Source organism: Octopus sinensis, unplaced genomic scaffold, assembly GCF_006345805.1.
Source record: "Octopus sinensis unplaced genomic scaffold, ASM634580v1 Contig16840, whole genome shotgun sequence".
NCBI classification, from domain to species: domain Eukaryota; kingdom Metazoa; phylum Mollusca; class Cephalopoda; order Octopoda; family Octopodidae; genus Octopus; species Octopus sinensis.
In genome coordinates this window covers 1-15,000 of record NW_021834616.1, presented here as the reverse complement: position 1 = coordinate 15,000, position 15,000 = coordinate 1, and the positions used below count along the sequence as shown (strand labels likewise).

The 15,000-nt window shown below is 36.1% G+C and overlaps 1 protein-coding gene across 1 annotated transcript in view; it reads left to right on the top strand.

Annotated features, from left to right (window-relative positions):
- The window catches only part of LOC115230939 (slit homolog 2 protein-like), a gene marked incomplete at both ends in the record, with an annotated part of 60,754 nt that extends 46,465 nt beyond the window's left edge, over positions 1 to 14,289 (top strand). The window contains 5 exons of the mRNA XM_029801043.1: positions 184 to 249; positions 853 to 985; positions 7,775 to 7,843; positions 13,231 to 13,302; positions 14,218 to 14,289. Coding sequence (XP_029656903.1) covers positions 184 to 249; positions 853 to 985; positions 7,775 to 7,843; positions 13,231 to 13,302; positions 14,218 to 14,289 — 412 coding nt within the window. The remainder of the gene's footprint in view (positions 1 to 183; positions 250 to 852; positions 986 to 7,774; positions 7,844 to 13,230; positions 13,303 to 14,217) is intronic.
- Positions 14,290 to 15,000: the final 711 nt, after the last annotated feature.

Sequence of the window (15,000 nt, the reverse complement as noted above, 5' to 3'; positions counted from 1 at the left end):
CGTTTGCTAAATTTTCTTGTGAACATTCCTTTCTTATTAAAGGCTATAGGGGGTTGACTTCTGGCATATGGATGTCCTCTCAGTGGTCATCCCTCTTATATATATATATATATATATATTATATATATATCTCTATATATATATCTTTCTCATCTATACTTATTGTTTTTATTGTCTTTGCAGCAAATCTAAATGTTGAGATGGGATGCAATGTTGCAAAACCAACCTGTTGTCCATCTGCTGCTATGGGTAAGTTTTTATTGCAATCATTTTTTTTTATGAAACTAATGATGCTGACTAGTGATCCATCACCTTCCCCTCCTCTCCATCGAATACAGACAGAAATACTCACATTAATTGCTTGACCTTCATACTGGTAAAAAAGGATAAACATCCTTCTGTTGTACATCCACTAATGCTAAGAATGAATTTGGTCAGATAAAATACTTAAATAGCCTTGACTATTAATTCTGCCATGAAGGGGAACCATTGGACCAGCGGATTTCTAAAATACAGCCCCCACCCCACCCAGATCATCGCAGATCCTCGTCCATGTTTAAAAGTTGGAAGAAGGCATTCTTGATCAAATGGTTCTTTTGGCTGTCTCCACAACAAGACAAATAGCACAAAGAACGATCCTTCATCAGTTGTTGGCTGTTTTTTGAATTCATATTTCAAACATTTCACAATAAGATGTGCCTTCGATAAACAGTTGCTCCCGCAAAAAAAATACCTGCATATAAATATATATATATATATATATATCTATATATATTATATATATATATATATATATATATATATATATATATATATATATTCATTTTTTTCATTGATGCTTTTTTTTTCCAGAGAAAATGGAGAACAGTTGTGACCCAAGGGCTTATTGCCCACCAAGGTGTGTATGTTCTGGGACAGTTGTACGCTGCATCAAACAAGGGCTGAAGCATTTCCCTAGAGACATCCCAATGGATACAACAGACCTGTAAGTTACCAATTAGGGCTACATCTGTATACATACACATAAGCACAAATGCATTTGCACACATCCACACATGCATATATATATATATATATTATATATATATTATAGTAAATATATGTGTGTGTATGTATATGTATATATACATGCATATATATAGTATAATAGGTATTTACACATATATGCATATTCATATATTTGTATATATATGTATGCATATTGATGCATATATACATACATATACATACATACATACATATATATATATATATATATATATATATATATGTTGTGCTGCTGTTGTCATTTGTTATATAGATGCATAAAAAACCTTCAAGTTATGCATAGGTTTCTAACACGATGTGTGTGTATAGTATTATATATATAATATATATATATATTATATATATATATATATCTAATATATATATATCAGTACATACATACTACAAACATGCATATATACATACACATATTTATACACACATACAGATATATATATATATTAATATTTGGATGTATATATGTGTCTGCGTAAAATATGCATGTATATTTGTGTGTGTGTGTGTGTGTGTGTGTGTATGTTTCAAAATATACAGTATTATAGATCAATGACAGCTGCAATGTCACAGCCCTGGCTCAGCATTTAATGTCAATGAATGTCACAGATTAGAAAATCAGGTGGAAAATCTTGAAAAAAAGTGCAAGCTTTATTTTAATAGTAGCAGAAAGTGCAGGGTATGTCATGATGAGAAACGAACTATGTTAAAAAATTTTCTTCTCCCAGACTTCCACCAAAACTGCAGAAATGAGATTTTCAGCCTATGTCCTCATTAGAGAAGATACATGTTGGCTTACCTATGGGGCTCATCATGATTATAAATGCTTGGATTCCACCATCAGTCTTTTCACCATGACATCCTGAGAACCCTGAAAAGTTTTGTCTAAACTATACTCCATAGGTACACATAAGCATATACATCCAATAATGTGGGTTAACCTACATAATTCCCCCCTCCTGCATTATTCCCTCTTGAAAAAACTTGTACAAACACATCAGCCCTCTTACACACACATTTGCCCACTATAGTCTTGCTGTACATTTCACTCAGCTTTTTGAAGCAAAGGTACATAACTCTTCATAAATCCCACACTTTATTTTGCTTTCCCCACAGCACACACTAGCCAAATGTGACACTCCAATAACAGAGAGCAAGCACCATGTTTTCTCTATAACTGCCATCTCTGAAGAGCACATGTATAGATAACCATTTAGTTATCTAATATCTGTTGCAAAACCAATTGGTCAGATTGTCTGTAACGCATCTATAATACTGAATACTATCATTAACATCAACCCTCTATTGACAAATTTACAAGTGTCTATATTTCATGATTATAGATTCTTAAACAACTATATATATATTGGTATATATATATAATAATATATATATATATATTTATAATATATGTATATATACATATATATATGTATACACATACACACATATGCACATATATATATATATATACATATATATACATATATGTATATATATTCACTATGTGAGTTATTTCTTATTTTCTCTCTCTCTCTCTCTTATTACCATTATTACTTTTATTATTGTTGTTTTTATTATTATAATCATTATTATTATTATCATTATTATTATATCATTATTATTATTATTATTATTATTATTATTATTATTATCATCATCATCAAATTACAAAGGAGGTGGTAATTGTTGTGGAGGTGAACATTGAAATGTGACAAAGTTTCAGGGATCTTAAGTATATATCAAAGAACAGCTCATAAATCTAATATATTTTTAATGATTAATATACATATAAAATAATGCTTGATTAATTACTGTTTTCATTAACTAAGGCTATTCATTTTTAATTAAAAATGTATTATAGGTAAGAGCTGGGTGGTTAGGATCATTGGAAATTGGAAGTTCTTTGGTTATGAGTCCCAGTTCAAGATCAGACCCAAGGGCCCATGACTGATATTGAATATTTTGAGATCAATTAGGGCTGAAGCAAAGTTTTTTTTCTAGAGCCCTCAGACTCATAAGGCAGGTTACCCAGATCACAACAGTGCCTCTAAACAGGACTCCAGTCCATTACAGGATTCAAGGCCAACAATTTTGAAGGGAGGGGACAAGTTGATTACATCGATCTTACTTATTTGACACTGCTCTATTTTATTGAAATGATGAAAGACAAAGATGTACTCAGCAGAATTTGAACTCAGAGTGTAAAAAGCAGAAGAAATGCTACTAAAGATTTCATCCCAATGCATTAACAATTCAGTCAGCCCCCAGCTCACTACCTTGGAGCTAAGACTGCACAACCATTATAGCCCTTACTTCTTGGTTTGGTGTCTTAAGAGACACCATTCTGAATTCAAATCATGCCAAGGTCAATTATGCCTTTTATCCATGAAGGCACCGGTCAAGTACTAAGGTCATTAATATTTACTAAACCTTTCCTTGAAATTTCTGGATTGAGGATTATTAAAATTTTGTATCAATATCAGAAATTATTACTATGAATAGTAGTAGTAGTAGTAGTAGTAGTAGTAGTAGTAGTAGTAGTAGTAGTGTAGTAGTAGTAGTGATGGTGGTAGTAGTAGTAGCAGCAGGAGCAGCAGCAGTATAGTAGTAGTAGTAGTAGTAGGAGTAGGAGTAATAGTAGTAGGTGAATTGGGTAGAAGTGTGTCTAAGGTAGTTTATTAAAAAATAGTTAAAATCAATGGAAGAGAAGTAACTCAAATTAGCCAATGGCATAAATTTGGATAATTTAATGAAATAATGATGTACTAAATATAATGCAAAAAAAACCCAAAAAATTTCATTAATCGAAATGAACCTGAAATAAACAGAATATACCTATCCTTACTGGTTATGAGCCCTTAACAGGTTTAACTCTTGGTTGCTGGTAAAATCATTAGCATACCTGGTTAAAATGCTTACTAGCATTTTGTCCAGCTTGATGTTGTGAGTTCAAATTCCACCGTGTCCGACTTTGCTTTTTATTCTTTCAGGGTTGATTAAATAAGACCCAGTTGAACACCGGGGTTGATATAATCAACTTACCTCTCCCCAAATATTGCTGGCCTTGTGCCAAAATTTGAAACCAGTATAGTAGGCACAATGTGACATTCATGCCTTAACCCCTCATCTTCTCTCCTTTTATCATTCTCTTTCTCCCTCTCTCTCACTCTTTCTCTTCCATTTATGGGTCTATAGCTCTGCTGGGCCTGTTTAAGAAATTATTTCTTTTTGTTGGTATGATTATTGCTGTTGTGGTTGTTGCTGTGGTTGTTGTTGTTGTTGTAGTTATTATTGTTGTGATTGTCGTTCTCGATATTATTACTGTTCTCATTGTTGCTGTGGTTGTTGTTGTTGTTTCTGTTGCTGTTGTCAGTGTTGTCATCATTGTAGTTGCTATCATTATTACTCTCAGTGTAGTTGTTGATGTTGTTGCTGCTGTTGTTGTGTTGTTGTTGTTACCACCCCATAGATACTCTCAGGGCAGACATAGACATTCACCATATGAAAACAGCGAGCTGGCAGAAACATTAGCTCGCCGGGTCAAATGCTTATCGGTATTTCGTCTGCCATTACGGTCTGAGTTCAAATTCTGCTGAGGTCGACTTTGCCTTTCATCCTTTCAGGGTCGATAAATTAAGTACCAGTTATGCACTGGGATCGATGTAATCGAATTAATCCCCTTGTCTGTCCCTGTTTGTCCTCTCTATGTTTAGCCCCTCATGGGCAATAAAGAAATAAGACATAGCCATTCTCTTGGCAGACATAGACACTCTCCCATTCCACTTTGACTAGGTAGAACATCCAGAATGTGACAGTAAAAGAGAAAGAGAGAGAGAGAGAGAGAGAGAGGACAACATCAGCACTGGTACCAGCTAGTTCTCATTGCAGCTGAGAAGTAACTCTGCTGTTTGTCCTTTTGAACTTGATAAAAAAAAATCAGTACTGAAGTCCCAATTCAGGGTGATGGGTTGGCGGAACTCTAAGAAAATTGAACTGGAAGCTTTATGGTATTGGTTCTAAGTTCGAATCCTGTTTTGGCCTGTTCCTGTGGTAGACTTATCTTATTATCAGGTTTATCATCACCATCTGGGACTTTAGTTGCTTTTAGTGGCTCCCACTGGAGAACCTGATCCAAAAATTTGGATCAGGTTCTCCAGTATGAGGATACCATCTTCCCTCCCATCTAGCTTGAAGGCCCTGTACAATGTCATCAGAACTGCTTTTCCACCTGACTAAAAGATAATAAAAAAAAGAAACTTGAGCTCTATAAAATTAAGTGCCTTGCTCAAGAACTCAATGCATCACCCAGTCCAGGAATTGAACCCACAACATTATGATCATGAGTCAAACATTATAACGAGGCTACATGTCCTTATCTCATCTGGCAGTGTTGGTGGCAAGGAGGAAGTGTATATGGTGATTCAAAAGGCACAGATGAGTGGTTAAGAAGCTTGCTTTGCATGGCTTAGTGGTTAGGGGCATTCAGCTCATGATCATAATGCTGTGAGTTCAATTCCCGGCGGTTTGTTGAGTCCTTGAGCAAGACACTTTATTTCATGTTGCTCCAGTCCATTCAGCGGGCAAAAATGAGTAGTACCTGTATTTCAAAGGGCCAGCCTTGTCACGCAGTATCATGCTGAATCTCCCCAAGAACTACGTTAAGGGTACATGTGTCTGTGGAGTGCTCAGCCACTTGCACGTTAATATCATGAGCAAGCTGTTCCGTTGATTGTATCAGCTGGGACCCTCATCGCTGCAACTGACGGAATGCTCTTTCTTCTTTGCAACCACATAGTTTCTAGTTCAGTCCCACTGCATGGTACCTTGGATAAGTGTCTTCTACTATAGCCCCAGGCTGACTAATGCCTTGTGAATGAATGGAAACTGTGTGGATGCCCACCCTCTGTGTGTGTGTGTTATATATGTCAAGCAGTGATGACAGTTGATTTTATACCACTCATTACTACTACTGCTGCTGTTGTTGTGGTTGTTGACATTGCAGTTGTTGTTGTTGTTGTTGTTGTGGTTATTGTGCTGCTGTTGTAAGCGTTTATTTTCAAATTGCTGTTATTGATGTTATTGTTCGCTTGGTTTTGTTACAGTTGTTGTTGCTGTTGTTGTTGTTGTTATTGTTGTTGTCATGGTACTGCTGCTGCTGCTGTTTTATTTTCATGCCTGTGTAGAGTCCCTTGGTGACTGACCCAGATCAAAGCCAGGAAAGAGGAAAACATGTTGTAGAGTGTCACAGAGACCCCCAGACTTCATTGCATTTAATAGCAACAAAGTTACTTCCCCCTTTTCTCATTCTCTTGTTTTCTGTTCAACAGATTAGTTTCACTTTCAGTATTGGGGAAAAAAATGGACCTTGCAGTGTTTTTGTGCAGGCAAAATCAGTGTAAGAAAGTGTGAGTGGAAGCTGGCCTGTTGAATAACTGAATTACTGATACTATGCATCCAATGGGCTCTTGCACACACTCTTGTTACTCAGTATCACTCACTAGGCAATTTGCAGCTATGGTAAATACTGCCACTGCTTACTTACACTTGTGGGCCATTCCATAAAGTGGTACCAACATATAACAAAACAAGACTAAATTTATGATAATCAAGCAGCATCATTAGAGCGTATTTTGTGTGTACAAAGAGAGGTATGATTGGTCTAGTTAAGTTTAGACCTCTGCGTAGGTTATTGTCATTGAGTATGTTTCCAATATAGTGGTTCAGTTATTATTATACTTAGTGGTATTACTAGTGTTGAATGCAGAGCAAATGTACGAAAAATTACAATAAACACAAGTTTATATTATTAGTTCCTACGTATGTTTCACCATTGTGGTTACTTGGAACCTTGCATCAGATGCTCAAAGTATTTGAATGCTTCTCTCTGTAATTTAATGCAATAAAGTGTTCCCTGATGATTGTGTTCTGGTTAAGCATCCAAATGCACTTGGAACAGCCAATGCAGGGTTCCAAATACCCATAATGGTGAACAGTACATAGGAACTAATAATCCTTTCTACTATAGGCACAAGGCCTGAAATTTTACGGTAGGGGTTAGTCAATTACATCAACCTCTGTATTCAACTGGTAATTATTTTAACGACCCTAAAAGGATGAAAGGCAAGGTCGACGTCTGTGGAATTTGAACTCAAGACATAAAGACGGACGAAATATTGCTAAGCATTTTGTCCAGAATGCTACTAATTTTACTAACTAACCATTATAAGTGGGAACTAATAATATAAAATTGTGTTTATCATAATTTTTCCTGTATCACTAGTAGATAAATCTATAAGATATACCAGCAGATTCAGTCATACTTGTGACCAGCTTTCAGCCAAGAGAAAGATGTCATCAGATAGTGCCCCAACTTTCCTCAGGTACTTTGACCCTAAACTTAAACATCCTCCAGTTGGCAGGTCAGCAGTAATGGCCAGTGCCTACCCGTCTTCTGTCTTCCCATAGTATTAAGAATATAATATAAAAATATCTAAATTTGACCCACTTTGTAAACAATTTCAGAATAGGAGGAGACAGAAAGGAGACTTGTAGGGGTCTTTTTCCCTGACTATTTCCTGTACCTCACCCTGCCGCCAACACCAAAACCACCACCACCACCACCATTACCACCACCTACCTGTGCACGCAATACTGTTTACAACCTTCCTCACAATATACAATCACCCATGCACCTGCATATTTTTTCCCCTTTTTTATTTACTCCTGCCAGATACTTGGACTTTAATAACATCACCGTTGTTCCCAGAGAGATCAGCCGATTAACCAAGCTGACACAGCTGTAAGTATAAAGGTCAAACGAATGATACATATGTATCATAATATATATAAATATATATACATACATATATATGTATAATATATATATATATATATATATATATATCATCATTGTTTAATGTCTCTGTTCCATGCTGGCATGGGTTGGACATATATATATATCTCATCATCATTGTTTTGGCATCAACTTTTTCGTGCTTGCATGAGTAAGATGAAGGCAGGTTTTCTTACAGCCAGACATCCTTCCTGTTGCCAACTTTCACCTATTTCAAAGCTAAGTAATGTTTTTCACAAAAGTTGACAATCATTTATAATTATCATGTGATGTCAAGAAACAGAGACACAGATGTGAGCATACATGCACACATAAAAGTAATAATTTTATATCCGGGTATACATCTTGTAGTACGCAACTTAAAGCCTGTTCACAGTATTTGATTACCTGATGCCATTGACAGTATGGAGGTATATGGCACTGGATTTACTTCGGGAATTCCTTTGCGTCAGTAGATTTTATAAAAATATGTGCTCCTTGTGTAGACAGGTACCACACTACAACTACCAAAATGGATTATAGAAATAAGAGAAACAGCAAATAAAAAAAATGAGGTACCTTTTGATAAGTCACCTAAGGAAACATCTGTACCTATGATGCACAACATTTATTTGTACATGCTTGTTCCTTCTTGAGCCACACCTGGCTCATTAGGGTCAGTTTCCCGGTTTCCTTGGCGCATAGGTTCCCTACTTGGACAGGACGACAGTCCGTCACAGGTGAGCTGCAAGATGCAGGAGGAAAGAGTGAGAGAAAGTTGTAGGAAAAGAGTCAGCAGACGTTCACCATTACTTTCTGCCGGAGCTGCATGGAGCTTAGGTGTTTCACTCATAAACACACACATCGTCCGGTCTGAGATTCGAACCCATGATCCCTCGACTGCGAGTCCACTGCTCTAACCACTAGGCTATGTGCCTCCACTGTTTGTACATGGTTTACATTAAAAAAAAATGCATGCAGTTTACATTAAAATAAATATATATTATAACATTCGTACACGTGTGTATACACAGACATGAATATATGTGTGTGTATGTATTAACCATACATAATTACATAATGGAGGCACAATGGCCCAGTGGTTAGGGCAGCGGACTCGCGGTTGGAGGATCATGGTTTCGATTCCCAGACTGGGTGTTGTGAGTGTTTATTGAGCGAAAACACCTAAAGCTCCATGAGGCTCTGGCAGGGGGTGGTGGCGATCCCTGCTGTACTCTTTCACCACAACTTTCTCTTACTCTTTCTTCTGTTGGCCTGCTCACTTAGCCAGTGGAGTAGCATCATATGAAAGCTAAAACAATGTGAAGCGCATTGTGACCAGCGATGTATAGCAACATCTGATAGCCTGGTCAGTCACGGTGATCACAGTGAATTACATAACATTTTATATTTGATTAACACTGGATCCTCAAAGCTTTGATACAAATACTGATGTACTAATAATATTTTCATTATTAGTGAAGCAAGCAAGAAGACCAGTAAAACTGCAAAATCCTCAGCTGTTACAATATTCAAGTAGTTTTAATATTGTTGTATAACCTTTAAAGCAGTGCATCAGTTACATTTCTTGTATATATATACATCATTTGTGTGTGTTGTACATTGCATGTTTCACAATAAATATTTATGGATATTTTTATTAATTATAATAAATCCATAATTCACTAAATGTTTTGAGGTTTTTTGCACTAACCTTCAAAAGTGTATTCAACTTAACATCAGGATCAGCTGCACATTGAAATTAATATAAAAGTGGAACCTTTATTGGTGATTTTATTTTAATATGCTGCTTACCACTGGATAACTCTCATATATTTTACATACACACACGCGCGCACACACACACACACACACCACACACACACATATTTCTCTTCTCTTTACTCTTTTACTTCTTTCAGTCATTTGACTGCGGCCATGCTGGAGCACCACCTTTAGTCGAACAAATCAACCCCCAGGACTTATTCTTTGTAAGCCTAGTACTTATTCTGCCAGTCTCTTTTGCTGAACCGCTAAGTTACAAGGACGCAGACACACCAGCATCAGTTGTCAAGCGATATATATACATATATATGACAGGCTTCTTTCAGTTTCCCTCTACCAAATCCACTCACAAGGCTTTGATCGGCCCAAGGCTATATTAGAAGACACTTGCCCAAGATACCACGCAGTGGGACTGAACCCGGAACCATGTGGTTGGTAAGCAAGCTACTTACCACACAGCCACTCCTGAACCTATATATAAGTAATAATTTTATATTCGGGTATACACCTTGTAGTATGCCATTTAAAGCCTGTTCGCAGTATTTGGTTACCTGATGTCATCAACAGTATGGAGGTATATGCCACTGGATTTACTTCTGGAATTCCTTTGTGTAGTTTATAAAAATATGTGCTCCTTGTGTAGACAGGTACCACACTACAACTATCAAAATGGATTGTTATAGAAATAAGTGAAATGGCAAATAGAAAATGAGGTACCTTGTGATAAGTCACCTGAGAAGACACATCTGCACCTATGATGCACAACAGTAGTTTGTACAGCATTTTGCCTGCAAGGTACCAGTGCACAATGGCTCGAAATGATTGTAGGAAATAGTCTCATGAATTCCATTTCCTTTCTCTCACACAGACATGTGTGTATATAAGTATACATGGCTGTGTAGTAAGAAGCTTGCTCCCCAACCACATGGTTCTGGGTTCAGTCTCACTGCATGGCACCTTTAGCAAGTGTCTTCTACTATAGCCTTGGACTGACTAAGCCTTCTTAGTGAATTTGGTAGATGGAAACAGAAAGAAGCCCATCGTATATATATATATATATATATATATATATATATATATTATATATAATATATATATATACACAGTTATGTGTGCATGTCTCTGTGTCTGTGTTTGTCCCACCACCATCGCTTGACAACCAATGTTGGCATGTTTACATCCCCATAACTTAGCAGTTTGGCAAAAGAGAATGATAGATTAAATACTAGGCTTACAAACAATAAGTTCTGGGGTCAGTTTGTTCACCTAAAACCTTTTAAGGTAGTACTTCAGCATGGCTATATATACATATATTATTTTTGCTGTTATTTATTGATTTGCTGTATTAATACATCCTTACTTTTTAATTTTGTTTCTTTCTTTGTGGTGCACGATTGTATACATATGCTTATATATCGTACAATGTAGTATATTAGAGTACTTGTGCTTTTTTTTCTGTTGTTTTCTTGTGCTTTTTTTCGATTCTTCAGTTTATTATTTATATTGCATGATGTAGTCTACATCTATTCCACTATAATGGAAGCTTGTTGTAAATGCATGGTGAGTCATCGAGGTTCAGTAATTGATGAATGGCCGAATAACAGTATGAATTTTAAAACATACGTCTCTTCAGTTAAATTGATATATTATAACATTAGATGTTTAGATAACAGCTGGTAGTTTATTATAAAGTTTCTTGTTGTTGATGCTGCAATAAATATTGCTTTTAGCTCTCTGACATACTTAACATATATGTATTAAATATGTCATATTGATGAAGATTTTATTTTGGGACTGTTTCTGTTGCATAATTCAAATATAAATGTTGCTTTATTTTTAACCAGGTAGTGATTTAGAAAAATTTTTAGAACATTGGAAAAATGCCTTGTGGTATTTGTTTCAGCTCTTTACGTACTGAGTTCAGTTCTCACTGAAGTCAGTATTACTTTCCATCAATTCAGGAGTGAGAAAATATATGCTGTAGTAGTGGTAGTTAGTAGTAGTAGTAGTAGTAAGTAGTAGTAGTAGTAGTAGTAGTAGTTTTAGTGGTGGTGGTAATGGTGGTAGTTGTGGTAGAAGTAGTGTGGGGCTAGTAGTGGTAGTTGTGGTAATGATTGTGGTGGTGGTGGTGGCTGCAGCAGTGGGAGTGTGGGGTGGAGTGTGCTAGGGCAGCAGCAGCAACAGCAGCAGCAGCAGCAGCAGCAAGTAGTAGTAGTAGTAGTAGTAGTAGTAGTAGTAGTAGCAGCAGCAGCAGCAGCAGCCTAAAATTTGTTAGTATCTTACTCCATGAACACCTTGAAGTACCCAATGGTATGTCTAGAGTAAGAGAGAGCCACACCAACAACAACTGGTTGGTATTTGTTTATAGCTGAGCAGACTGGAGACACATGGCCTAGTGGTTAGGACATCATACTAATAATCATGAGATCATGGGATCGTGGTTTCGATTCCTGGACTGGGCAGTGCATTAGTTCTTTGAGAAAAACAAAACACTCCATCCCATGCTGCTTTGTGATCACTTTGACATCTGGTGCATGGCACACTGTGCCCTGTACAGGCAATGTCGATTTGATGGAGAGAATGAGCTGATGTATAATACAAAACATTTCATCCCTATAAACAAATCTGTTGTGTTGTTACTCAGCAAGAAAATGCTCATCCATCAGCTATCACAGGAGATTCCGTGAAACTGTAGTAACATGAAATGATGTGACATGCTCAAGTATACAATTCCCTTCCTAAGCCAGGAATTGAACACATGACTTCATTATCATAAGCCAATATATATATATATAACTACTATGCCATGTGCCTTAACACCTTGAGGTGTGAATACTATAAAACAAAGGTGTCAGTTCCAGGTGAGCTGAGAATATAATGCAAACAGCCTCCAAATTCAGAGGCAATTCATTGCATTATTACCATGTAATTAACCCATATATGGCTATAAGAAAATGAAGTCTTGAAATTTCACTGTATTTAGATTAAACATTGTGGCAGGACAGTATGCAGCTGTTAGCTACAGGTGTCGACTACCTACTGAACATTTCATATGCTCAGTCAGATGCTGCCCGGCGAGTTCATGTCCAAACAAGATGGAGCAGGTTTTGCACTATGAAAACGCAACCAAGGGTATATATAGGTTTAATATCCATGTGTGGCTAAGTGGTTAGGCTGTTGGAATCATGAAATTAAGATTGTCGTTTTTGCTTCCTGGACCAGGCAACACGTTGTGTTCTTGAGCGAAACCCTGCATTTTACATTGCTCCAGTCCACTCAGCTACCAAAAATAATTAACCCTGTTATGGACTGATGTCCCATCCAGGGAAGAATATATACACCACACCACAAAAACTGGGTAAAATACCCCTATGAGTCTATAATACTTGGGAAGGATCTCTCTCTCTCTCTCAATTCTAATTAATATCCACAGGAAAGGTAACAACAAGGCCCTTCATATTTTACAACACATAGAAATAAAGAGGACACTTTCTACCTAGTCAAATGAACCTAATATTTAATATAACATCTTCCTACTTTGACTTTATTTTATATACTTGTATTTCCAGAGACCTCAGTTACAACCAGATTGAAACTCTGCCGGATTATGCTTTTGCTAACCTTTCTCATATGTCAACTCTGTAAGTTAGTCATTCTTTTTTGTTTCTTTCCTTCATTTATTACTAACTGTTCTTACTTCTGTTATTCTTGTATGTATATCTTGTTAAATTCTTTCTTATCTATCTTCACCACTGAGTTACAGTATATACACACATACTTGCATGCATTCATTCAGACATATATGTGCAGGCATATGTGAATGTGTGTGTGTATACTTTAAGGTGTACTATTGGGTTGTCCAGAAAGTTCGTGCCAATTTATAGTAACTTACCTTTCAACTTATATATAAATAAGGTACAAAATATATAAGGTACAAAATAATCACACATACAAACATTCACATACTTGCCTTGTACACACACACATATACTCACACAGAGTGGAAACGCTGATTTTTTTCACCCCTTCCTTTCTCTCATTGCTGTTACTTTCTCTCACTCCCTCTCAGTCAGGGCTATTACTCTCACTACTTCTCCTTCACTGAATTACTATTTTCTTTCCTCTTCTGTGTGATTCTGGACAAAATATATATATATATTATATATATATATATATATATATATATATATATATACACAAATATATAAAAACACTACGCTCATTATTATATTAGGAGATTTTCAAGTATAGAAGTCAACATAGTATATAGTGTAACCATGTCATGCAAATATTCAAATTTTGCCACTTATTTATCAAATCCTGTTGCATTTTACTTGGAATTTTTGGTCCTCCAAAGTTGTCTTGCTGTATAAGTCAACCTACCGTTTTTTGAACCTGTACATTCTGATTTGAAAATTTAAAACTGTATGCCAGAAAATGTAGTATATTCATATTAACAATTAGACATTTAAACATTGCTTCTATTTCTTTTTTTTTTTTTTCCTGCTTCTATTTCAATTGATGCCACCAACACCAACACCGACTGGTTTCTACAGAATACTCAGTTATAATCCGCTTCAGTGTGTTGCTGAAACAAGTTTCTCTGGACTTACCAAATTACGAATACTGTAAGTATTGACAAATTATGATGATGATTATTATTGTTATTATTATTGTTATTATCATTATTATTATTCATTCGTCTTTACAGTCTGAGTTCAAATTCTGCTGAGACCGACTTTGCCCTTCATCCTTTTGGGGTTGATAAATTAAGTACCAGTTACACACTGGGGTCAATGTAATCGACTCGTTCACTCACCCAGAATTGCTGCCCTTGTGGCAAAATTTGAAACCATTATTATTATTATTATTATTATTATTATTATTATTATTATTATTATCATAATTTATCCATCTCTAAAGTCTGAGTTCAAATTCTGTTAAGTTAGGCATTTACTTTCTCGAGTCATGCCAGCTCATAGGGGCTGGTTTCTTGGCTTCCATGCCGTATAAATTCCCCCTGATTGGAGCAATGTGAAATGAAGTGTTTTGCCCAAGACTATAACACATTGCCCAGTAAAGAATTGAAACCACAATCTTACAATCACAAGTCCTACACCTTAACCACTAAGCCACACACCTCCACATTTACAAGCTAGGAACAGTAGTGATGCAATGCAGCATATGGTGTAGTGGTTAAGAGCGCGGCTACTAATCCCAAGAATCCAAGTTCGATTCCAAGCAGTGACCTGAACAATATTAATAATAATAATAATAATAATAATTATAATAATATTGAAGAATACCTTAGGAATGAGAAACCAGGTTCGAAATTTCCC